A 27,513-nucleotide genomic window follows, 5' to 3' on the forward strand; every position below is an offset into this window, starting at 1 on the left:
TTTTGAAATTTGAAACATTAATTCTGTATTTCCATTTTACAATTTCATACTATTTTTAGTTCTTGTTCTCATGTCTCCCATTATTGTTGCATTTGTTACTTTTTCAGGTTATTTTTTGTTCTCTATGTTTTAATTTTATTTCTTCTGTTTCTGATGAAATAGAAGAAATATTTTGATGTGAAGGTTTAGATAAGAGGTTGTGAATATTATAACAATTCCTTTATTATTATTGTTCAGGATCTCCATGGCATCATAAGACTCATCATGGGAAAGTCCATGTCAGAGAACACCAAGTCTATCATACCATTCCTTAAACCCCTTTGCCATGCATGCTGTCATCACCTTATCAGGCAATGCATTCCATAATCCAATCATCCTCCATGTAAAAAAACCATGTTTCACGCTTTTATTCATTGCTTCCATTGGCAACTTCCAGAGATGGCCTTTGCTTCCTCTATATTTTGTAATATATAAAAGATCTCCTCAGTGTTAGTAATATAACAATTCCTCAACTGTTTAAATGTCTCAGTCATATCACTTCTTCTATCACTGAAATCTGCAATATGCACCTCCTCAGTCTTGATATCATTTTTTTATTCTGCCTCTGCATCCTCTTTCTGAAAGTTAAATTTTAAAAAAAAATTAACTTGTGGACAAATTTCAAGCCAGTTAACAAGATATCATCTGTCCTGCTTTCTACTAAAAGCAAACTTCCTTTCTTGGCTCACCTGAGACTATACCAAATTCATTGTTCTTATAGTTTATCCTATTTTGGTCAGACAGGTCATGCTGTAGACGTCTAATGATCAGAACATAGGGATTACATCCATTTTCTCTGTGCTGAGAAACCTGATCTTGCAGAACATTGAATTTCTACTAACCACAGTATCCTATGGAATAGCATAAAAATTCTTCACAAAATTTCCTTCAAATTTGAGAGACTTTTCAATAAATATATACATACACAAATATGCAAATGTTTGTGTGTGTACATATATTTTATATTTATATATAGTTGCTTGCATGCTGTTAGGAATATATATATGCATGTACATGTGTATGTGTGTGTGTGTGTGTGTGTGTGTAAATATATAGGTTGATTTTGTTATTCTTTTTATATTCACTTATGTGAATAATGCATTAATTGTATATGTACTCAATATGCAGTTTTTGTGCAAATGTTATACTTGAATTTTAAAATTTATTTTATTTTTAATTTACTATATTCTTCTTTGTAAACAGTATTCATACTTTTACATATCTGTGTAATGAGCCATCCACTCCTTTACCCATTGACTAAGTTTGTTTATTGCTATGTTAATGCTTATGTTTATAGTTTCCCATGTGTTCCTAATAGTATCATGCAACTAGTCAGAGTGTGGTAGAATATAAGCACTCTGTAATGTCTGTTGTCATTTTGTTCTCACTTCATGGAACTGTCTGTACTTTTTTTTTGTGTGTGTGTATATTCACTTTGCTGATGTAATGAGATCCTTTATGTAATTTACTCGTGTGTAGTCATTTCATCAATAATATCCATACACATTCAGCACTAAATTTATCAGAACTTCTCATCCTCTTCTTTCATTCCATCTACTCTGCTCTTTGGAACAGCCTTTTCCTTACCATTTTCCCCCCACTGAATACGTTCCCCCCAGCTCTTCAAGAACCTCATGAGCAGATTCTTTCTTTCTTTCGTCTTTAATCACTTGCCTACATGTACTGTTGTGTAGTAGGTTTCAGGACCTCTCATGACTATAATAAATTTAGTTTAATCCTTTATCCAAGTGTGAGCAAACAAAGTTTGCACCTGAAAGTATCTTGAGGACTGGAGTAAAGTAGTACAACACCAGACAACTCGTTGCAAAGGTGGAGCAAGCTAATATCACTCCTATCTCATTATCTCCCATAATGAAAAACACATCTCCTTGCGGATATGTATAATGTTATGCATTAAGGGAAGGGCCACTACCCAGACTAGTTTCGGCCTTTATTGAGGTCTCTTCATTGGGAGCCAGGCCCAAGTGAAGATACCAGGAAGAAGCATTAGCAAGGTCATCTCTACCTATAGGAGTTGCAAAACGGTGTGCCACCTTTTTTATTAAATTACTCTGGATTTAGAGAAAGACGTTGAAAGTTTATTTTTCACTTAGTTAGACTGACCTCAAAGGTCGAAACTAGTCTGGGTAGTGGCCCTTCCCTTAATGCATAACATTATACATATCTGCAAGGAGATGTGTTTTGCATTATGGGAGATAATGAGATAGGAGTTATGTTAGCTTGCTCCACCTTTGCAACGAGTTGCCCGGTGTTGTACTACCTTACCCCAGTCCTGAAGATACTTTCAGGCGCAAACTTTGTTTGCTCACACTTGGATAAAGGATTAAACTAAATCTATTATAATCTAACCAAGTGAAAAATAAACTTTCAACAAATTTCAACTTCTCATGACTGGGATAGATAATGTGTGTGTGTATACCCACATATAAAATACTTAGTTATAAAAATGTTATATTCTTATTTAAGTTGTATTTATTTATTATCTATTTTATTATATTTTTACTGCTAACTCACATTCATGAGGTTTAGATAATTGATACTTGTTTTATAGTATTTTAAAAAGTTTCTTTATAATGCATTAATTTGTTCATTATTCATATGTTTTACACTTCTTTTTATCTCCTCTCATTTTAAAAAGGTTCATTGTTCCAGTATCAATGATCATATGTAATGATGTGATGGCATACTTATTTGGTTTCTTTTTTGGGAGGACACCATTAATTAAACTTTCACCAAAAAAGACATGGGAAGGATTTATTGGTGGTGGAATTGCTACCGTTTTGTTTGGAATTATTGTAAGTTACTTATTGGGATTGTAATTAGTCATATTTAATTTTAACATGCATTGTAATATACATTAATAAGTTTTGGTTCTACTATTTTCAGAAGTTTTTTTGTGCTTCCATCTGAAATACAAATGGTGATATAGTTTTCATAGTCAGCAGGACTGTTAATTATGTAGGTCAATGTTTGGATTACTTGTAAAGGCAACTCAGACCATGGTTGCAACTTTAATATTGTTGCTTCCTATCAATTGCATTCTTGAGATAAATTTTCATAGATTGAGTAAACCTCCTATCCCTCTCATCCGTCCTAGGATTGGTCGAGTCCCCTCCTAATTAGGGGTTACTGGTGTATTAATGCAGCCGGTTTGCCACTCCTCTGCTGTATCCTCTAAGGGCAATATTCATGACTGTAATCCATTTGTGTTAATGGGGCCAGTTTGCCTGCTTGCAGGATGATAAACCCCAGATAAATTGGGGAGAAAAACCCTGCTGTCCATGCCCAAGAACAGCTAACTTGCCTATGGCCGAGGAAGATCCTTGAGCTCTTCATGTCGTCGACGAGAATTGAACCTAGGATACTCCTTCCCCCAGGCATATGGTTGCAAAGTGTATAGCCACTAGGCTAACTGTGCAGGCATTGAGTAAACAGATTTATTTATTTATTTATTTTTATTGGTGATCCCATACATTGATTCATCCTATAGTATGCTAGTGCATACTGAGCTGAAGGTAGAGAAGAAAGCTTCTAATGAAGTACTTTGGAACATCAGTTCCAAAATATATCAGTGGAAGGAAAGAAGAAAAAATAAGAAAAAAGTTGTTTTTTGAGTTTGGAGTTGAATTGTGAAGAGATAGTGACCACAACTGCTGTATGTGTCTTCACAGATTTAAAGGGAAAATGGGAAAGTTACCAATACCAATTCTGATGATGAATGATCCTGATATTTTGAGCCTCTGTAGCTCACTGCTGAGCTATAGAGACTCAAAGAATTGAGACTACGAATATACAGGAAGTCATAGAAAAATTAGATGAATGGATTGCATTAAGAGCAGAATCATATTAGAAATTAAAATATTTGAAAGGAACTTCAAATTATTAGCATTCCAAAAAGCATAAGCAGAACTAATCTAAGGTGGTATAGTTGCTTAAACAGAATGGGAGAAGTAAAAATGTCATGAAGAGATCCCATGGAAGATCTAGATGGATTGATGTAGTTAATAGTCTCTTGGAAAACTAAATCTAAAATTATCGTATTGGAGTCCTGCCAAATAGCAGAGTGGTTTGCAAGTATATTGTTGATAGGAAGCTAGTAATAACTTAATTGTGTAGGACTTCCATGGTATTCTGTATGCTTCTTGAGTGTATGTATCCCAGGAAATGATAATGAAAATAAAAGTGCATGCATGTAAGTCCATAACTCAGTTCACCTTGAGAATTGCATGCCAAATAATCAATCAGGTATTTCTAGGGAGGAAAATTTTTTCTTCTTCTATAGCATTGAATGACACATTATTTTAAAGGATTTTCTTGTCTAATCTTCAACAGATATACAGTGTTGAAAGAGAGTATAAAATGGTTATTGAAGTCATTTGTAATTGTATGAATTTACATAGTAAATCTAATAAGAACTTCCTTATGGCTAAGTACAAACTGCAGTTTTTTTGTTTTTTTTATCTTTAACAAAAAAAAAAAAGATCATTTTAGTGTTCTACAATATTTCCATGTTTGCATCTTAAGAGTTGAAGAGATACTCAAATTTAAATTAACATAATATTAAGTACCCCCCCCCCACACACACACACCAACTCAACTTTGTCAACCATATTTACAAGATGAAAATAACATGCTACTTCTTTAGGGAGTATTTTAAATATTTGTGGAGGTTCTTTTGATTTACTGTTGATTTTCATTTACCCATCTTTTCTGTAAATTTATTCATCAAGGAGTATAAGAAGAGATAATGGGATAAATGTATTGCATTGTTAGAACTTGACATTTAAACTTTTTGTCTGTTCTAAACAATGATTAACATGTCATTTAGTTGAAAGAATATTTAATACCTTTAAATTTCTCCACTTACTAGCAAAATCATCTTCAGAGAGAGAGATTAAAGAGTATGCAGCAATACATTATTAGAGTTCAGACAGAATCAACCAATAAATAAATATTTATATATAAATATCTATGTATGGGAGAGGTTGGAGGACCCAATAGTTTCCACCTCATGACATTGACTGTCTCCAGCATCGGGGGCATGCAGGCCATATGTGCAATGTGTACGATGCACACAGGCACCAGAATAGTAAAGGCACCAAAGAGGAGGAAATACTTAAGAAAAAACGTTTTTTTAAAGTGATTTTTTTATTGGAGGCGGGGGGGGGGGGATTAGGGGTGCCAACTAAAGTTTTGCACACAGGCGCCGGACACTACTGGTGTGCCCCTGTCCAGCACCATACAGTCATCAAAACAATTTAAGATGGGATGATAAGAATGCTTTACAGGATTCCATGAAAAGATGATCACATTAAAATTGATAGTTTCTTTATTTGGTTCCACTGAATTCTCTTGGCTGTTGTCCATGACATGGAATGCCATGCCAGATTTTATGAGATTAAGCATTTAATATACTACTTATGTTTCTTGATTCTCACCTCATCAGAATTAAAATAAGACACCTGGTAAGAGTAAGGAATTCTTACCCTTGCTATCTAATCTATTCTTTCAGAATAGATTTTTTTAAAGTTAACAGTTCATATACAGGTTTGAAAGTGGTGTGTAAACCAAAAATGTCTAGAATTTAAAAGATATATTTCGGTGATTACACCACATTTTTTTATTATTCAGTTATATAAAACACTTAAATAATAGTTCCCGACAAGTTTCGTAAATCGTAGGATTTACATCTTCAGGGGGTAAATAGTAACTTAAAGTTTAAACAAGAGAATTAATAAATACAAATCATAACCGTCTGGCTATTCATAAAACTCAAATAACAGAATGCAGATATATAACGTTATTGACATTGAACAATACTGGACAATGTCACGTGTTCTTGTTCTCGTTCATGCAGTCCGAGCTCAGATTGAGGTAGATTTTTTATTAGAACTGACCACACTTGATGGAGAATTAAACCTTGATTTTTATTGCATTGGGTTCGGTTTTTTAGCATATTCATCATCCTCTTAAAAAACCAGGAGTCTACAAAATCCATTGCTCTTGCGGGATTTGCTACGTAGGACAGACAGGAAGATCTGGAGAAATACGCATGGCTGAACACCAAAAAGACGTACAATACAAAAGAGAACAAAAAACGGGTCTTGCTTTCCATATACCACTTCTACTGCACATGATGTACTCTGGCAAAGAACGACGATGTCATACATAGAAAACAACAGTTATATAAGAAAATTTAAAGAAGCTGCTAATATGCTAAAAAACCCAACCCAATGCAATAAAAATCAAGGTTTAATTCTCCATCAAGTGTGGTCAGCTCTAATAAAAAATCTACCTCAATCTGAGCTCGGACTGTATGAATGAGAACAAGAACACGTGACATCGTCCAGTATTGTTCAACGTCAATAACGTTATATATCTGCATTCTGTTATTTGAGTTTTATGAATAGCAAGACGGTTATGATTTGTATTTATTAATTCTCTTGTTTAAACTTTAAATTATACTATTTACCCCCTGAAGATGTAAATCCTACGATTTATTATTTCAGAATAATAAAAAAATGTGGTGTAATCACTGAAATATATCTTTTGAACTGATTAGCCACAGAAGTCTACGCCTGCAAATGTCTAGAATTTTTTCTAAATAATTCAGATATCCCTTTTATGTAAGTTGCAAAGACTCCTTTGGTATCTATAAGCAGTCTTGTAGATGACAAAAATTATTAATGATCTGCTGTATGCCCAAATGGTTGTATTCAAAAATTACAGCCATAGGATTTTTTATATATTTTAGTTCCTTCACTATGCCCATACTGAATCAATCCTTACTGAAGAAGTAGTGAGGCTTAATTAATGAAACAGATCTTGAAATTTCTTGATAAAGATTGAGAAAAGTGATATAAATGACTTGGAAATATGAACTTCTGATACAAGTGGAACTGAACAGTTTCTGTGACGCTTGCAGATTACACTGGTTAACAAACATTTTGTAACTAGAATCAAAGCAGGTGAATTCTATATATTTTAAGTATGTATTTCCAGTATGTCAGGGTTCTTTGTTAGAAGTATCATAAAACACGAATGTTAAAATTTAAAAAAAATAAATAAACATAATTGATAATTAGAAATTTTGTAAGAATTAAGAACATAAATTGTTAAAAATACCAATTTAAAATTATTTTTATAAATAATTTTTAATTTGTATTTTTTAACAATTCTCTCTCTGTATGAGAAACCAACAGAATAGTTTCACATTATGGGTAAATATCAAGAATAGTGATCGGAGCTTGCTCCACCTTTGACACGAGTTGCCTCAGCTTGCACTACCTTTAGGGTCAGTTGCTGCAGTATCCAGGTATTTGCTTACGCTTGGAATCGCCGAACTTTATATAGTTTCTACTATATTCGTCATGAAACTCTTTGAGTTTCCTATTCGACTTAGAAACTATATGGGATGTAATATCCCTTAACTTAAACCAACAGTACAGTTAATTCTCACTTTTCTATCATCTTGGCCCTCTGTTTTCATTGACATCATTGTGCCATTATTATTCACATCCAGGAACATTCACTTAAAATGTTTCTGGAATGTGCAGTGATATATCATTGAGTCCTGTTGCCTTATTAACATTGAGCTTACTTAATTTCTTGTATACCTTCTGCTTACTCCCTATTAGCTCCACATCCATGATTCTATCCTCACTCAAACAGTTTTCAAATCTTTAAAAAATCACTCATAAATACTCAGACTGTATCCTCTTGCATTAGTTACTTGTCTGCCCAATTCTCATCAGCTAATGTCATCCTCCAATAATCATTATTTTTCTCTACTGGCTGCATATTAAAAGAACTTCCTGAAATTTTCTTGGTTTCACTAAGTGTGATGACTTACTTAATTATTTTTATAACTATAAACTGTACTTCTGTTTATGCTTCTCATATGACAGCTTATTGTCTCTCACCATATATTACTTCCATAATTTCAGATTGCTTGCTAGAATGGAAATATTGGGAAATACCTCTGTAATTCTCACGTTCAGTTTTATTTCCCTTTTTGTATATAAGTACAAAAAGGGAAATAAAACTGAATGTGAGAATCCCTCTCTCCAAGCCTTCTGAACTATGCAGTGCAGCCACTGGAAGACTTTTATACCTCCATACTTGACCATTTCTGGTTGAATATCTTCCACTCCTGCTGCCTTTCCACAATTCAGACTTTTGATGGTTATTTCAAGTATGGATATGCATTCCTGATTATACGCCTGTTGAGCGCTTTTTACTACTGTGCTGCCATTGCTTGTTTCATTTAGCAATTTTTTGAAGTAATTGCTCTATACATCAAGGATATTTTATCCATGCTGAATCTCATTACCATCCTGGTCAAAAGGCTGGAACTATTAAAACATTAGTACATCGTGCCCATTTTTTATGTTCTTCAGACACACTGTTACAGAAAGAATTACAACATATTAATTCCACCTTTTTATCTAATGGTTTTTAAGCATTCTTTCATCTAAGGGGTTTTAACAGTTATGGCATCTCTACCTCTTCAAATACAGAAGAAATAAATAAATTTAGTTTAATCCTTTACCAAGTGTAGGCACACAAAGTTGGCACCTGAAGTAGTTCAGGACTGAGGCAACTCGTAGCAAAGGTGGACCAAGCTCTCATCACTCCTTGTCTCAGTATCTCCCATAATGCAAAACACATCTCCTTGCAGACATATAATGCTATACATTAAGGGAAGGGCCACTATCCAGACCGATTTCGATATTGAGGTCTCGTCAGTGGGAGGCAGACCCACTGTTCTAGAAGTGGTGATACTAAGGCAGAAGCAATCAAGAGGTCATATTTACTTATATAAGTTGCCAAAAGGTTGTACATGTTTTGGCAACTTATTATTAATTTACTCTGGATTTAGAGAAAGATGTTGGAAGTTTATTTCCCACTTGGTTAGACTATAATAAATTAGTTTAATCCTTTACCCAAGTGTAGGCAAACAAAGTTTGCACCTGAAATAATTCAGGACTGAGGCAACTCGTAGCAAAGGTGGACCAAGCTCTCATCACTCCTTGTCTCAGTATCTCCCATAATGTAAAGCACATCTTGCGGACATGTATAATGCTATGCATTAAGGGAAGGGCCACTACCCAGACCGGTTCCGACCTTTATTGAGGTCTCGTCAGTGGGAGGCAGACCCAGAAGTGGTGATACTAAGGCAGAAGCAATGGAGGGGTCATATTTACTTATACGAATTGCCAAAAGGTGTACCACCTTATTATTCATTTAATCTGGATTTAGAGAAAGATGTTGGAAGTTTATTTCCCACTTGGTTAGACTATAATAAATTTAGTTTAATCCTTTACCCAAGTGTAGTAGTCTGAACTACTTCAGAACTGAGGCACCTCGTAGCAAAGGTGGACCAGCTCTCATCACTCCTTGTGATGAGAGCTTGGCCATCACTCCTTCAGGTGCAAACTTTGTTTGCCTACACTTGGGTTAAGGATTAAACTAAATTTATTATAGTCTAACCAAGTGGAAAATAAACTTCCAACAGAAGAAATAACTTGTATTTTCCTATCCCTTATGTGCATGGCATTAGTGAACACATAGCCAAAGTTTTAAAACCACTGAATATTTTTATTGCCTTTCACCCATCAGAAAAATCTCCACCTTTCTCGCCTCTCCTAAGGACAAGCTTCGACCTCTCAATTATCCAGGCATCTATCAGATTCCTTGCTTTTGTGAGTTATCTTATTTTGGACCAACAGAAAGATGGCTTTTATTTGGCTAGAACAGTGGTTCCCAACCTTTTTCCACTTGTGTATCCCTTTTAAACCCATGTCTATACATTGAACCTCTTGTTTTTAAAATAGCTGTTTTTAAATACTGACACTTTTGTTCAGTGCCTGTCTTAATGTAAAATAGTGGAAATGAGGTAATGAGTTGGAAAAGGAAAATTACTACACTATTAGTACAATTAGTACAAACCAGATTTAATTTTACAATATTCGTAAAAGTGGTGATTCAAGCGTAACATTTATTGTTTCATAACTAACATTTTGCATTTTGTTTACTTTACTTGTTTTTCCACCATTACTGATTATTTTTCGTGTAGCATTGAACAGCCCAGCTTATACCCCCAGGGGTACGCGTACCACCAATTGGGAACTGATGGGCTAGAAGAATAGAAGTCTTATATTAAATACTATGAGCCTGAGCAGTCTGAATTTGTGGAGCATGCTATTGACACTAAACATAGAGTTCATTGGAACAGGACAAGACTTCTTCATAAAAGTTGTTTCCTCATATAACAGCTTATAAAGAAACGTGTGAAACCTTACTTCACTGTCCTAACTTAAACAGAACTGATGGTCTACGTATATCCCCTTTGTGGGAGATAGTACTTTTTAAATCAAGTAATCTTTTCTAACCTTATTTTGTCTGAATATATATATATATATATATGACAGAATGATCATTAACTGGGTTAACATATATAGTTTTATTAAGAATTGAATGACTAGAACCGAGATTTAAGTAAAAAGGTTTTAATATAAAAACACTACTAGTTTCGGCCTGTAACAACCTTCTTCAGGTGACATTATAAAAGAAAGAAAAAAACACTAAACATTGAAGGATAAAAGACTATGAACAACATAGACAGTCTCTATACATAATTAGCATGAAAACATTGTAGTTGTATTTGAAGCTGTTCTTTCATTTGTTGCATTGTTGGAAGAGTGCGTGCTTGCAGCCTCACGTGATCGACAGTACATGATTACAGCTGAATGACTATCTGGGAGGTTGTAGCTCAAGTGTTGTTATTTAGATGAACAGGATTGAAGATGATTTCTCTAGATTCCATGATTTTTCTCTTCTAGTTCATTACTGCAACGGAAGATGTTAGTAGATTTTTCCCAGCAGACTTTGTGACTTTGGTTTTCAACATTAGGATTAGCCGAGAAACGGATATGACTTGATAATGCACTCGCTCGCTGTCTCTTGTAAGTAATGTCCCTCATGTGTTCTTCGATACGCAATTCGACAGATTTGTCTGTCTGTCTGCCCAAAATAAGGAATATCACAATCACACAATATTTTATATACACCAGGGTATTTGAGTTGATGATGACAAGGTTCTGGGTGGCTAATTAAGAAACGGATCTTCGGAAGTGGAGTGAACAAGGTTCTGATATTGTATATTCTCAGAACTTTTGCTAATTTATGTGAAACAGTACTTATGTAAGGAATAGATATATTGCCTTTGAATCTATTTGTTTCTTCTGAGTGATGTCTAGGAGGATTAAGAAGGAATTTTTCAATGATTATCTTAGAATATCCATTAACTTCGAAAGAAGTTTTCAGATGGTTTATTTCTGTAAGAAGTTCATTTGGATCATCAAGAAGAGAACGGGCTCTATGTCCCAAGGTGGAAATTATTCCAAGCTTATGAGGAGGGAAATGATGGGACTGACTGTGCAGATATCTGTTGGTATGTGTGGGCTTTCTATATATCGATATTTTGAGTTTACCAGAAGAGCGAGTCAGTTTGACATCAAGAAAAGGGCAAGGAATTATCCGTTTCAAGCTCGGCAGTAAACTTAATACTTTGATGTCAGCTAGTGAGATGTTTGAGGAAAACCATAAGGGATTCATGTCCATGGCTCCAAACAATGAAGACATCATCCACATAACGTTTCCAAACTTTAGGTGTTAAAATAAAGGAAGCGATAGCTTTGCTTTCAAAATCCTCTAAGTAAATATTTGCGAGTACAGGGGATAAAGGATTACCCATACCCAGTCCATGATTTTGTTTGTATATATTATCTTGAAATTTGAAGTAACCGGACCTGATGCAATGTGTAAGCAAGGCTAACATTTTTTTGGATAACTTGTCCTTGAGTAATGTTAGGACTTCATCTGTTGGGACATTAGTGAACAAAGAAGTTATGTCCAAGCTAGCTTGGACATAACTTCTTTGTTCACTAATGTCCCAACAGATGAAGTCCTAACATTACTCAAGGACAAGTTATCCAAAAAAATGTTAGCCTTGCTTACACATTGCATCAGGTCCGGTTACTTCAAATTTCAAGATAATATATACAAACAAAATCATGGACTGGGTATGGGTAATCCTTTATCCCCTGTACTCGCAAATATTTACTTAGAGGATTTTGAAAGCAAAGCTATCGCTTCCTTTATTTTAACACCTAAAGTTTGGAAACGTTATGTGGATGATGTCTTCATTGTTTGGAGCCATGGACATGAATCCCTTATGGTTTTCCTTGAACATCTCAATAGCCGACATCAAAGTATTAAGTTTACTGCCAAGCTTGAAACGGATAATTCCTTGCCTTTTCTTGATGTCAAAATGACTCGCTCCTCTGGTAAACTCAAAATATCGATATATAGAAAGCCCACACATACCAACAGATATCTGCACAGTCAGTCCCATCATTTCCCTCCTCATAAGCTTGGAATAATTTCCACCTTGGGACATAGAGCCCGTTCTCTTCTTGATGATCCAAATGAACTTCTTACAGAAATAAACCATCTGAAAACTTCTTTCGAAGTTAATGGATATTCTAAGATAATCATTGAAAAATTCCTTCTTAATCCTCCTAGACATCACTCAGAAGAAACAAATAGATTCAAAGGCAATATATCTATTCCTTACATAAGTACTGTTTCACATAAATTAGCAAAAGTTCTGAGAATATACAATATCAGAACCTTGTTCACTCCACTTCCGAAGATCCGTTTCTTAATTAGCCACCCAGAACCTTGTCATCATCAACTCAAATACCCTGGTGTATATAAAATATTGTGTGATTGTGATATTCCTTATTTTGGGCAGACAGACAGACAAATCTGTCGAATTGCGTATCGAAGAACACATGAGGGACATTACTTACAAGAGACAGCGAGCGAGTGCATTATCAAGTCATATCCGTTTCTCGGCTAATCCTAATGTTGAAAACCAAAGTCACAAAGTCTGCTGGGAAAAATCTACTAACATCTTCCGTTGCAGTAATGAACTAGAAGAGAAAAATCATGGAATCTAGAGAAATCATCTTCAATCCTGTTCATCTAAATAACAACACTTGAGCTACAACCTCCCAGATAGTCATTCAGCTGTAATCATGTACTGTCGATCACGTGAGGCTGCAAGCACGCACTCTTCCAACAATGCAACAAATGAAAGAACAGCTTCAAATACAACTACAATGTTTTCATGCTAATTATGTATAGAGACTGTCTATGTTGTTCATAGTCTTTTATCCTTCAATGTTTAGTGTTTTTTTCTTTCTTTTATAATGTCACCTGAAGAAGGCTGTTACAGGCCGAAACTAGTAGTGTTTTTATATTAAAACCTTTTTACTTAAATCTCGGTTCTAGTCATTCAATTCTTAATAAAAAAAAATATATATATATGTATATTTTTTTTTTTTTTTAATAACTTAGGAAATTATTGACTTTTATATTAGCTACTTAGGTGGCACTTTTCAGAATTGTCTGTGAATGTTTAATTGCCATTCTGTGATCTGGTATACTGATGATGCCTGTGATTCTTAGGCAAAAATTCTATGCTAATAAAGTTATTTACATGAGTTTTCCTCCAGTTTTATAATTCTTTTCTTTCATTATTGAAGCAGAGTTAAAATGTAGTAGTATTAGTTGGTTTTCTAGAAGTAGATGATACAATTTTGACTTACTTGAACTAAGTTCAGGAACTTAAAAACAGAAGTCATATGAAAAAGTAAATAATATTGCAAAATGCAGATTGATATGAATAGGATTGAGAAAATTTTCATATATGAAAAAATTGAATGAATTATTTAAAAAAGAAAAAAAAATCCAGTTATTTTCCTAGTTTTATTAATGAATTGTTATCATTATTATTATATTCATATTTGCACACTATTTAGTGTGTGAGACACTTACCATTTAGTACTAATTTAGTACAAAGTGTAAAATCCCAGTCTTCCATTTGTCATTAGAGATATTTTTATGTACGGGATGGTCCATAAGTCATAGAATATGCTGAAGAAAGGTCCTAATCTTTGTGAAGCAACTGGATAAGTTTTTTAATATCACCAAATTTTTTTTTATTGGTTATGAAAAAAGCACATCATGTAAATGCTTTCCATTTTTGGCTTCACAAAGATGGCCCCTTTCTATGGAATTTTCCATCACTTATGGGCCACCCTGTGTAATATTATACAGGGTGGTTATAAAGTTTCTTGGCATTATTTGTGTATGGTATTCCACCATAAATATATAATTTTTTGACTTAAATGGACATATATACTCTTTCTCTGGAATAGAACTTAACCAGGCATATTTAAATATCCATAGATGTCTCATGTGATGTGCCACTTTCGATACTTTGTATGCCCCATTGAATACTCTGAAGCTTCAGAACACATGTCCATTGACTGCACACCTTCGCTATTATTTCAGCCAACCAAGTATAACTTACCGACCTCTCTTTGGATTCTGGGATATGTAAGTGTGCAATATTTTTATTTGTAAATAGGATGTTCTTCTGATATCATGCAAATTTGAATATATATTTGTTTGCTGTCTAAGAGGATAAGATTTGTATCTCCAAATGCATAATGCGATAGAAATATTTAAAAAAAAAACATAAAAAAACTAAGTGCTTGTTGATATAAAAATGATTTGATAACATTGTCATACCAACATTTTAATGTTATGTTGTTAGTTTATCTTCTGGGTTATATAACGCAGAAAACCAGCTAACCCAAAACATGTTCATGTTTATCTAAGCATGTTTTGAGTTAGAGCTGTAACCCAAGTATTGTGCTTTCTGTCTTGAATGATAATACTAAGCAGTGATTTTTCCATTTTCCTCTAGGTGGTCAACTTGTTGGTCAATTTTTTGGACCTAAGGAATTTTCATATTTATCCAAAAAAGTCCAGGTTTCACTTCCATGTGCCATGATCAAAAGTATCTGCTGAATATTTCTTTTAAGGCAAATTGCGATGTCCCCTTTGAATGTTTTCCAAAAGCTACCCTACCAAGTTTGAATTATTCACATTATTTCCTCACAGCTGTCCTCTACTCATCTTTTGCCTTAGGTAAACATAGGAAGTTACTATATCAGTTTTCCAAGTGTTCCATCTATACTCAGTTTTCAGTGATGCATTTATTATACATTATTTTTGTTTTGTCTTCATTTATGTCTATTCCTTTCTTTTTTACTTTTCTGTATTCAATTCATTGATCATTTTTCGAAGTTCTTCTGCTGAGTTGCCTAAAAGAACATTGTCATCAACAAATCATAGGATTTAGCTATTTTCCATTTACTATGTTTTCTAGTTTTCCATTCCAGATTTTTAAATATTTCTTCTTGAGCTGCTGTAAATTGTTTAGGTGAAATGGTATCTCCTTGCCTAACTCTCTTTTTTAATAGGAAATTTCATATTTGTTCTTGATTTTATAGCTGCAGTTGAATTTTTATATACAGTACATGACCAAGTGTATATCAATAAATTTTTCCATTTCCTGATTTTTAGGGCTTTTAAAATAGCTAACATTGAGATTGAACCAAATGTCTTTTTTCAAAATCAATAGAGGCCAGACCCAAGGAATTTTGATATTCATTTGTCTTATTGTGTCTATGTGATCAATAGTGCCATAGTTTTTTCTGAATGTTGGTTGGATGGTAATATTTAATATATTCTCTCCTCTTTTTTCATCATCATCAAATTGTTGCTATGTACCCTCAAGGGGTGTACAGGATATGACAGTACTACATGAAAAAATTACATCATTACCAACTTCCTATCTACAATTTTCCTCCAAATCAGTCTGTTACTTGTCAAGACTCCAACATTATCAGATCTTATATTTTTATCGTCTAAGGCACTTTGTACCGTATCAATCCACCTATATCATGGGTCGTTTTCCTGCCAACCTGGTAGAGAACACTTGTTTTGCTAATCCTTCCTATCCCATTCTATTTAAGTGACCATACCACCTGAGATTAGCTCTGCTAACGCATTCCTGGATGCTGACAATGTCAAGTTCTTTCCTAATATCCTTATTTTTAATATGATATTGCCATTGATGCCATCTGTTCACGCCTCTAATCTTTCTCAGGACTCTCATATCTGCGGTCTCTAGTCTTTGGTCAAGTCTTTTACTTCTGACCCAGCTCTCAGATCCATAAGTTAAAACTGGTTTGAACACTGTCTTGTATACAGCTAATTTAGTGTGCTGCCTAATTTCTCTCTTATTCCATATGAATTTATTCATTTGACTTCCCACCATACCAGCTTTGCTGATTCTGTTCTCTATTTCTTTATTTAATTTACCATCTTCAGTAAAAATCGTGCCTAAGTAGCCGAAATGTTTTACTTGTTCCACAGGTTTTCCATTCACAACACAGTTGACATTTTCAATGATTCTGCCTATTTTCATTGTCTTTGTCTTTTTTATTGCTGACCTTCATACCATATCTATTACAATAGCTATTCAATTTAGTCAGAGAATCTTGCAGACTTGTAGCAGATTTATTTAGAAGTATAACATCATCCGCATAAAGCAAAGAGCTGACATTAACATCTCCAATTTTGATATCAGGTTTAATACCACTTTCCTTCATAATGTGATCCATATAGATAATGAATAACAGAGGGGATAATGTACATCCTTGTCTCACAACAGATTTAACATTAAACCATCTTCCTGTACTTCCTTCAATTCTAACTGCTGACTTACAACTCAAACAAAGACTAAGTATTGCTTGATATAATGCCCCATTGACACCATATAACTGCAGTGTATTGAATAGCTTCTCTCTTGGTACCTTGTCATATGCCTTTTCCAAATCGACAAAACTTAAATACAGATCTTTGTTATATTCCCATGCTTTCTCGACTGTTTGTCATAAAGTGAAGATCTGATCCTGACAGCCTCTATTTGGCCTGAATCTAGCTTGTTCTTCACCAAGCTTTTCTTCCACAATTCTTCTCAACCGTTTCTCAAGTATACTTGCATAGATCTTGCCAGGAACATTCAGTAGGGAAATACCTCTGTAATTCTCACATTCAGTTTTATTTCCCTTTTTATATATGGGTACTATGAGAGCTCTACTCCAATCATCGGGAATCTGTCCCTCTGTCCAGGCTTTCTGAACTATGCAGTGCAGCCACTGTAAGACTTTTATACCACCATACTTCAGCATTTCTGGTCGAATATCATCTACTCCTGCTGCCTTTCCACATTTCAAGCCTTTGATGACTTTTTCTATTTCAAGTATGGATATGTATTCCTGCCTGCATGCCTGGTCAGTGTTTTTTACCACTGTGCTGTCATCACTGCTTGTTTCATTTAGCAGTTTTTCAAAGTAATTACTCCATACTTCAAGGATATCTTTTTCTCCTGTTTCCATGTCACCTTTATCATCTCTAACTCCTTTTACAGCACTCTTTCCTCCATTCCTAAGCTTCTACAACAACCTCCAGAATATTTTGCCACCTTCTTGATATTTATTTTCTATATTCTTGCCAAAGTCCTCCCATGACTTTTGTTTAGCTAGTTTTACACACTGTTTAGCTTTCTTACATTTGTCTCTGTATTCTGTAAGAGTAAAAGCTGACTTATTTGCCAGGAACTTTTGATATGCTTTCTTCTTTTCCTTCACTGCCTCTTTAACGTCCTGTGTCCACCAGGGAGTGCTGATTTTTTTATCCTTGCACACAACCTCATCACATGCCTCTCTGGCAGAATCAGTCAATGTTTTCTTCAGAGTTTGCCACTGAATCTCTAAGGTTTGATTCCTGTTCTCAAACTCTTTCATTTTCTTTTCAATAATCTTTCTATATTTTATTCTACAGTTTACATCTGAGAGCTGCTCAACTTTTATTCACTTTAAAACTTTCTTACATGTTATTCTTTTCAATATGAAATTGAATTTTATCCTGCTCAAGACTAAATAGTGATCACTTCCAATTTCAAATCCTCTGTACACTCTGGTGTCCTGCACCAGGGAGAAAACATCACTATCAACAATAACATAGTCAATGAGAATATATAATAAATAACGGAAAAACTCACATAGAAATATTATTTAATGGTATAATTTTCGCCCGTGTGTCACAGGCATCTTCAGTACAATTAGGCACAAAAATCAAACATTAACTGACAATTCCAAAAAGCGCCACCTAAGTAGCTGGTGTAAGATAACTAAAGAGGTCAATAACTTTCCTAAAAAAAAAAAAAAAAAAAAAAAAAAAAAAAAAAAAAATTAATACAATAAAAAGTTAGGAAAGATTAGCTGATTTGTAAAGTACTATCTCCCATAAATATTTTTGTTGCCTTTCGACCGTTTAGAAAAATCTCCACCTTTCTCGCTTCTCCAAAGGACAAGCTTCCACATCTTAATCATCCAGGTGTCTACCAGATTCCGTGCTCTTGTGGATTATGTTATTTCAGACAAACGGGAAGATCTGCCTCCATTCGGCTAGAAGAACACCAATCTTATATTGAATACTTTAAACCTGAAAAGTCTGGACTTGCAGAACATGCCATCTTCACTAGACACAGAGTTCACTGGAAAAAGACAAGAGTTCTTCACAAAAGTCAGTTTCTCATGGAACGCCTTTATAAAGAAGCATGTGAAACTCTACTTCATTCTCCTAACTTAAACAGATCCGACGGCTTACGTCTATCCCCTTTATGGGAGATAGTACTTTACAAATCAGCTAATCTTTCCTAACTTTTTATTGTATTAAATATTTTTTTTTTTTTTTTTTTTTTTTTTTAGGAAAGTTATTGACCTTTTTAGTTATCTTACACCAGCTACTTAGGTGGAGCTTTTTGGAATTGTCAGTTAATGTTTGATTTTTGTGCCTAATTGTACTGAAGATGCCTGTCACACACGGGCGAAAATTATACCATTAAATAATATTTCTACGTGAGTTTTTCCGTTATTTATTATATATAGTTATGTCTACTCACGGTTTACCTCTTTTAAAACTTATAGTCAATGAGACTTTTCTTATTCCTAGCCTCTTCTCTCCATGTGAATTTGTGCACATTTTTATGTTGGAACATGGTGTTAGTAATAACCAGTCCATGTCCTGAGCAGAAATCCAACAGATATTTGCCATTATTATTAGCTTTGCTGTTTTCTCCAAATTTTCCCAAAATATTTTTGTGTCTCACAATCATTTCCTACTCTGCTATTTAGATCCCCAACAAGGACCAACTTTTCCTTTTTCATTGTGTCAGTTGCTTTTTCTAAAGCCTCAAAAAATTCCTCCACTTCTACCTTAGTAGAACCTTCTGTGGGACCATAGGCACAAATAAGTCTCATTGTCCAGTTCCCCATTCTCATATTTGCCCACATTACTCTACTTGAGACTGACTGCCATTCAAGAAGATTAGCCTCGTATTTTGTGTTGAATACTATGGCTACTCCTTCTTTTCCTTGATTGTCAGCCTGAATATAACATTTTGTATTTATTGCTCAGAAAGATCTCACCAGTTTTGGTCTTTTTTGTTTCAGTCACCCCTATTATGTCGATCTGGTACTTATCTAATTCCTCAGCTAGCTCCATTTCTTTGCCATTCAGGCTTCTTACGTTGATAGTACCGATCTTTAACTCTGGTGATGTTGAGTTGGGGTTTGTTTTCAGTTTTCAGATTAAAACTATAATAAAGATAGCATTTTTCCAACTCTGGTATTATCTGTTATTTTAGACAGAATGTATACAGTTTACTTAACACAATAATGATGACTAGTTCACCACCTGCTTTCAAAATTTCTGTTATTATCTCACTTTCACTTGATGCCTTTCCATATTCATGCTTCTCATTATATATTGAATTGCTTTTAAAACATCAAGGCATATTTCTTCAATCTCCATTTGGAGTATTTACATTTTTACTTTCATATTGGTTGTTTTGGAAGTCATCACATAATTTTGCGTAGAATAGATTCTGTTCTTTGTCTTTAATCAGAACTCCATTTTCATCATAAGGGCTGTTAATTTATTTTGTCCTATGATGGTCAGCTCTCCTCTCAGTACATTTAGACTCATTATTTTCTATAGTAAGTCTGATTTTTCCTTATTTTAGAGCTTCTAATTTTTTGAATGATTATTTTCTTTATTGTTTAGCATAGCTCAGAGAATTCTGTTATACTTGTCTCTAGATAAATTATTTCTTTTCTCTTTTCATTTCTGTTCTCTTTCTGAGATGGTTTCGGGGTTTCCTTGGATATTTTCTTTAAATCTTTCCTTTGGTAGTGAGATTGGAATTTCTCATTACCAAAGCTACCAAATCATCATTCATATCAATATTAACAACTCTCCCTCTCTCTCTCTCTCTCTATATATATATATATATATATATATATATATATATATATATATTGTCGGTTATATATATAAAACCAACAGTATATTTTCTGTTGATTAAAATATAGTCTGTTTTATTAACCACCTTTCCATTTGTGCTTTTCCATGTACATTTCTGATTCATCTTTTTTTTTTTTTTTCATTTTGTAGAATCCTCTGCTTTCAGCAAAGTATTAATATCTTTCTACATTTTCATTCCTCTGACACAGTCCTTGTTTTCCCATTGCTACGAGATATGCATTCACCACATTCACCTATTTTACCATTTAAGTCTCAAATCAGAATAATAAAGAATGTATTATTGCCATTTAGTAATTATTATTATCATTGCACAAGCACACCTCCATGGAGTTCTAAGACTCATCATAGAGGACCAAAACAATCTACACAATATCTATTGTAACTCTCCTTGAAACCATTAACAGACAAAGCACTCACAACTGACTGGAAATCAATTTCATTCATTCACCACTCTCCGAGTGAAATATCTAGTTCTCACAGTAACCACATTCATATCTAATTTTCAGGAATGACCTCCTATCCTGCTTCCTCTAGCTACTGAAATATTTCCTCTATAATTAATCCTATGTAAGTAACTTAAATGTTTCTATTATATCCCCTTATTTTTTGCCTACCAGTCAACTTTTGCAATCCACAAACCCTCAAATCAATCCCCATAGGGAGCATTCCACAGATTCACCATTTTGGTTTTGCCTCTAGATCCTCTCCATCACTTCCTCATTCCCAAGAAATCCAGGTGACCAGAACTGAGCACACTAATCTAGATGTAATTGTATTAAGGCTTTTTAAAAGGAATGAAAGGGATGCTTAATGGTCAAAGCTGTATAACTGAGAGGAGACCTTCACATCGCCTTTAAAGGAATGTGGAGAACCAACCAGAGTTTCCAACCTAATGTCCAATCCTCACCTTCTCATAATGCATCTTAGGTATCTGCCTGGATACTGAATGAACAAGGATGGGCTGGTAATTTGGGATTTAGACGACCTAATTGTATTATTATTGGCTTAAACCAAAATATAATATGATGGTACAACATGATAGAATTTCATGCCGAGTGGGGCGTTGTCCAGTTAAACAAGGTCCATGTTGTTTTTGCCAGGGTGAACAGCGAAAAGTCAGTTACTGGAACAAATCATAAAAACACCCCCAACTCATCACCAGAGTTCAAGATCAGTACTATCAACATAAGAAGCCTGAATAGCAAAGAAATAGAGCTAGCTGAGGAATTGGATAAGTACCAGATTGACATAATAGGAGTGACTGAAATAAAAAAGACCAAATCTGGTGAGATTTTTCTGAGCAATAAATACAAAATGTTATATTCAGGCAATGACAATCATAATGAAAAGAAGGTGTAGTTATAGTACTGAACACAAAATATGAGGCTAATCTACTTGAATGGCAAGCAATATCAAGTAGAGTGATGTGGGCAAATATCAGAATGGGGAATTGGACGATGAGACTTATTTGTGCCTATGGTCCCACAGAAGGTTCTACTAAGGTAGAAGTGGAGGAATTTTTTGACACTTTAGAAAAAGCAACTGACACAATGAAAAAGGAAAAGTTGGTCCTTGTTGGGAATCTGAATAGCAGAGTAGGAAATGATTGTCAGACATACAAAAATATTTTGGGAAAATTTGGAGAAAAGAGCAGAGCTAATAATAATGGCAAATACCTGTTGGATTTCTGCTCAGGACATGGACTGGTTATTACTAACACCATGTTCCAACATAAAAATGTGCACAAATTCACATGGAGAGAAGAGGCAAGGAATAAGAAAAGTCTCATTGACTATGTTATTGTTGATAGTGATGTTTTCTCCCTGGTGCAGGACACCAGAGTGTACAGAGGATTTGAAATTGGAAGTGATCATTATTTAGTCTTAAGCAGGATTAAATTGAATTTCATATTGAAAAGAATAACATGTAAGAAAGTTTTAAAGCGAATAAAAGTTGAGCAGCTCTCAGATGTAAACTGTAGACTAAAATACACAAACATTATTCAAGAAAAAATGAAAGAGTTTGAGAACAGGAACCAAACCTTGGAGAGTCAGGGGCAATTCCTGAAGAAAACATTGATTGATTCAACCAGAGAGGCATGTGGTGAGGTTGTCTGCAAGGATAGAAAAATCAAAACCCCATGGTAGACACAGGAAGTTAAAGAGGCAGTAAAGGAAAAGAAGAAAGCATATCAACAGTTCCTGGCAAATAAGTCAGCTTGTGCTCTTAGAAAATACAGAGACAAATGTAAGAAAGCTAAACACTGTGTAAAACTAGCTAAACAAAAGTCATGGGAAGACTTTCATAAGAACATAGAAGATAAATATCAAGAAGGTGGCAAAATATTCTGGAGGCTGTTGAAAAAGCTCAGAAATGGAAGAAAGAGTACTGTAAAAGGATTTAGAGATGATAAAGGTGACATGAAAACTGGACAAAAAGATATCCTTGATGTATGGAGTAATTACTTCGAAAAATTGCTAAATGAAACGAGCAGTGATGACAGCATAGTAGTAAAAAAACACTAAAACGACACGTAATCAGGAATACATATCCATACTTGAAGTAGAAAAAGCCATCAAAAGCTTGAAATGTAGAAAGACAGTGGGAGTAGATGATATTCGACCAGAAATGCTCAAGTATGAAGGTATAATATAAAAGTCCTACAGTGACTGCACTGCATAGTTCAGAAAGCCTGGACAGAGGGATAGAGCTCTCATAGTATCCATATATAAAAAGAGAAATAAAACTAAATGTGAGAATTACAGAGGTATTTCCCTACTAAGTGTTGGGAATGTGCAGGGGAAATGCAATACCTTTGACTAGGCTGCTTAATTAAAGTCACAGCTCTACAAAGTCCAGAGGGTGGACAGATCCATACAGAATTAGATCCCTAAAGAAAGATCTAAGTCTATGGTAGTAGATTATAGACTAATCAGTATTTCAGGAGTGGTGGTAAACTAGTTGGTCAAAAAAGACAATTCAGGAAAGAGTGGATAAGAATATGATATTCTGTGAGGGGTAGCACAGATTTGTGAAGGGTGTCATGCCTCAGTAGTCTACAAACTTTTATAATAGAGTGCCAGCTGACTTGGAAAAAGAACGGCTAAACAGCAATGCTGCTTGATTTTGCAAAGGTGTTTGACAGAATACCACATGGAACACTGTTATGCAAACTGCAATAAATTGGGATGGATATGAAACTGGTAATATGGACACAAGGGTGGCTGATTGACAGATACCAAAAAGACGTACAGTAATCTACTGTTTATCCAACCCTTCGATTATCAGAATAGCAAGTTCAGATAATTGAAGGGTTAAATAACTGAAGTACTATTACACGGAGCTCTATAGAGAAGTTGGTCGACATGCAAGGGTCAGATAATTGAAAGGTCATTGTTTTGAAGGTCAGATAAATGGTAGATTATTGTACGTGGAGGAGCAGAATACAAGAGAAGGCAAGTGACTAGTGGTGTGCCACAAGGCTCTGTGCTTGGGCCACTGTTGTTTAGTTTGTACATAAATGATATAGGAAATAATTTGAAGGGAGCTATTCAGTTGTTTCCTGAAGTTGCAAAGTTAGGTAGGTAATAGTTAATCAAGACAATGTAGAGAGTGTGCATGATGATTTAAATATGCTGACAGTATGTGCAAAACTTAATGAATATCAATTTCAAGCAGAAAAGTTATGCAGTTTAGAATTTGGAACTGGTAGTAGACAGAAAGTTGAAGTTTGGAGAGCATATTGCTAGAGGGAGACTGGGTAGCTCACAGGATTACTTGGTTATTGAAGAACACATTAACAAGCAGAATAAGGGCATGATCATTATTATCATAATCAAATTCCTGATATGTATCAAGGGGTGTATAGGATATGATAGTACTGCATGAAAAACTTACACATTACTAACTTCCTATCTACAATTTTCCTCTAAATCAATCTGTTACCTGTCAAGACTCCATCATTGTCAGATCTTATATTTTTATCTTCTAAGGCACTTTTTACTGTATCAATCCATCTATCTCTTGGTCTTCCTCTGGGTCTTTTTCCTGCCAACCTAGCAAAGAACACTTGTTTTGCTAATCTTTCCTCTACCTTCTGTTTAAATGACCATATCACCTGAGATTAGCTCTGCTAATACATTCCTGGATGCTAACAATATTAAGTTCTTTCCTAATATCCTCATTTTTAATATGATATTGTCACTGATGCCATCTGTTCACCCCTCTAATCGTTCTCAGGACTCTTATGTCTGTGATCTCTAGTCTTTGATCAAGTGTTTTATTTCTAACCCAGCTCTCAGATCCATAAGTTAAAATTAGTTTGAACACTGTCTTGTATACAGCTAATTTAGTGTTTTGACTAATTTCTCTCTTATTCCATATAAACTTATTCAATTGACTTCATACCATACCAGCTTTGTTGATTCTGTTATCTATTTCCATATTTAATTTACCATCTTCATTAAAAATTGTACCTAAGTAGCTGAAATGTTTTACTTGTTCTATAGGTTCTCCATTCACAATGCAGTTGATATTTTCAATGCTTCTGCCTATTTTCAGTGTCTTTGCCTTGTTAATGCTGACCTTAATACCAAATCTACTACAAGAGTTATTCAATTTAGTCAGGGAATCTTGCAGACTTGTAGCAGATTTATTTAGAAGTATAACATCATCTGCATAGAGCAAAGAGCTGAGATTAACATCTCCAATTTTGATATCAGGTTTAATACCACTTTCCTTCATAATGTGATCCATTTAGATAATAAATAACAGAGGAGATAATGTACATCCTTGTACATTATCAGATTTAACATTAAACCATCTTCCTGTACTTCCTTAAATTCTAACTGCTGACTTACAACTTGAATAAAAACTAAGTATTGTTTGATATAATGCTCCATTGACACCGTATGAACAGCTTCTCTCTTGGCACTCTGTCATATGCCTTTTCCAGATCTATTTTCCATTCTGACAGCTGTATTTGCATTCAGATTCTGCAGTATTCTAAGTACCTCCAATTCATCAATCTCTGTCCTCGCAGCAGTTCCTGTCACCTCTGTCATAACAATATCTTCACTTCGATGATATACCCTTACAAAGTGGTCATGTAATAGTAGCTCAGCTATTTCATTTGCCTCTTTCACCCCTCTACCATCAACACTCATTAAAATTATCCTTCCATAGTCATTCTTCCTCCTACTTGCTACATACTGATTTACTCTCCTGTTGACCTTGGATATATAGTGTGATATTGCTTTCTCCAGATGTCCCCCTGACTATCTCCTGTGTACTGTGGACATTTCAGATCTTTATGCCATGGTATTGCTTCAAGTTGTCTGCTAATCATGTCATAATCACGTGCTTTGTAGTTCTCTATATACCCCTCCTTAACTGGAATTTCCACATGCTTTGCTGTCTTCCAAGTCAAGACCACATGATCACTTTTCCCAATTGGAGGCAATGTAGCCTCCTTAGTTATAGACAGGTCTTCTGATCCTATAACCAGATCCAACACTCTTGTACCCCAAAAGTGTTTCATCTTCCTCAGCATACCCCCAGAACTACAACCTCCAGTAAATTATGCAAAATCATACTCGCTATATACTTGAAAATAGACACCCCCCCCCCAAATACACATGCATATACACCATTTTTAATGATATGATCCAATAAGTCAACTCTTAGTCCACCTTGTACTAAGTGCTAGTATGATACAAGTCACACTAGTGCTTAAAAAGTTACACTCTGGTGGCAGATGCAACTTCGTGTGGATATATGACTGATATAAAAACAATAATACATATTTTTCCATGTATAAGACAATATTTTTTCTTTTTAATTTAGACCAAAAATTGGGGGTTGTCTTATACATGGAGGGGGGGGGGGGTAACCAGTTGAGAGACCCATGGTTGCCGTGGCAAAACTGCCAGTACCTTGTCTTTGCAAACAGGCTTCTGCCAATCACTAGCCTTTGTTAACTCTGTTGATTGATGACATTAACGGCCGATTCTGAAAAAACCAATCAGAACTCTGAAAGCATTCATACATCTGCAACTTGTTGGCAGGTTAAGTTAATGCATTAACAATATTTTGAGCACTAGCCCATAAAAATGTCCGAAAATAAAAAATGATTGTCATATTCTTCAAAATTCAAGTTAAAAGTCATCAATTATGTAAAAGAACATGGAAATAAAGCTTCAGAGAGATAGTTTGGACCTCCTCCCACTGAGTGTATGATTAGACAGTGGAGAAAACAGGAAGAACAACTACTCAAGATGCCAAAAAAGAAGAGGACCTTAAGAGGAAAACCTGCAAAATGGCCAAACTTGGAGCAGAGGCTTAAGACTTGGATTATGGAGCAGCACCAGAGTGAGATATGCGTGTCAACCAAGCTTATTCAGTATGAGGCAAAAAGGTTCAAGAGAAATGAACATTGTTGATTTCACAGGAAAGGCAAAATGGTGCTTCAACTTCATGAGAAGAGAAGGGTTGGCCATGAGAATACGAACCAAGTTTGCCTAGAAAATGCATCCCTAAAAATGCATCTTAGTATGTATCTTAAAAATATTACCTAATTACTAAATATACTTTGAATATTTAAAAAAATATCAAATGTGTTCTGTTTTATGTTTAAAATGTTGATTTCTTAATTTTGGGTTCAAAAAAAGTAGGGTTCATCTTATACATGGGGGTATCTTATACATGAAAAAATACAATAATTATTATTACATGTATTACATGACACCTTGCCGGCCAATCAGGCTGGCCTGGTTGACCAAGTGGTTAGCATATCCACTCTCCAGTCAAAAGGCTGCGGGTTTGAATCCCACTGTGGGCATGGATGTTTGTGATTGTCTGTGAAAATACTAGTGGTAGCAATGGTGGTTGGTGGTAGATGGCATTGGTGTAGATGATGCGGTTCGTTGTAGTTGGTGAATTGTGAGTGGTGGAGACGGAGTGTTGTAGAGTAGGTGCCCTTCCTCGATGAGTCTTTGGACTCCTTGGAGGTATCATGTAATAATAATAATAATATCCTTATTAGGGTAAAAACCTCATTTTGGAATAGGTAAATGG

General features: G+C 34.7%; 1 protein-coding gene across 1 annotated transcript in view; it reads left to right on the forward strand.

Annotated features, from left to right (window-relative positions):
• LOC150099515 (phosphatidate cytidylyltransferase, photoreceptor-specific-like) overlaps positions 1-27,513 on the forward strand; it is a 206,266-nt gene that overhangs the window by 161,354 nt on the left and 17,399 nt on the right. The window contains exons 7-8 of the mRNA XM_090404474.1: positions 2,699-2,855; positions 14,383-14,532. Coding sequence (XP_090260600.1) covers positions 2,699-2,855; positions 14,383-14,532 — 307 coding nt within the window. The remainder of the gene's footprint in view (positions 1-2,698; positions 2,856-14,382; positions 14,533-27,513) is intronic.

Source organism: Typopeltis vanoorti, chromosome 14 (assembly GCF_054136105.1).
Source record: "Typopeltis vanoorti isolate ZY-2024b chromosome 14, IOZ_Tvanoo_1.0, whole genome shotgun sequence".
Lineage (NCBI taxonomy): Eukaryota > Metazoa > Arthropoda > Arachnida > Uropygi > Thelyphonidae > Typopeltis > Typopeltis vanoorti.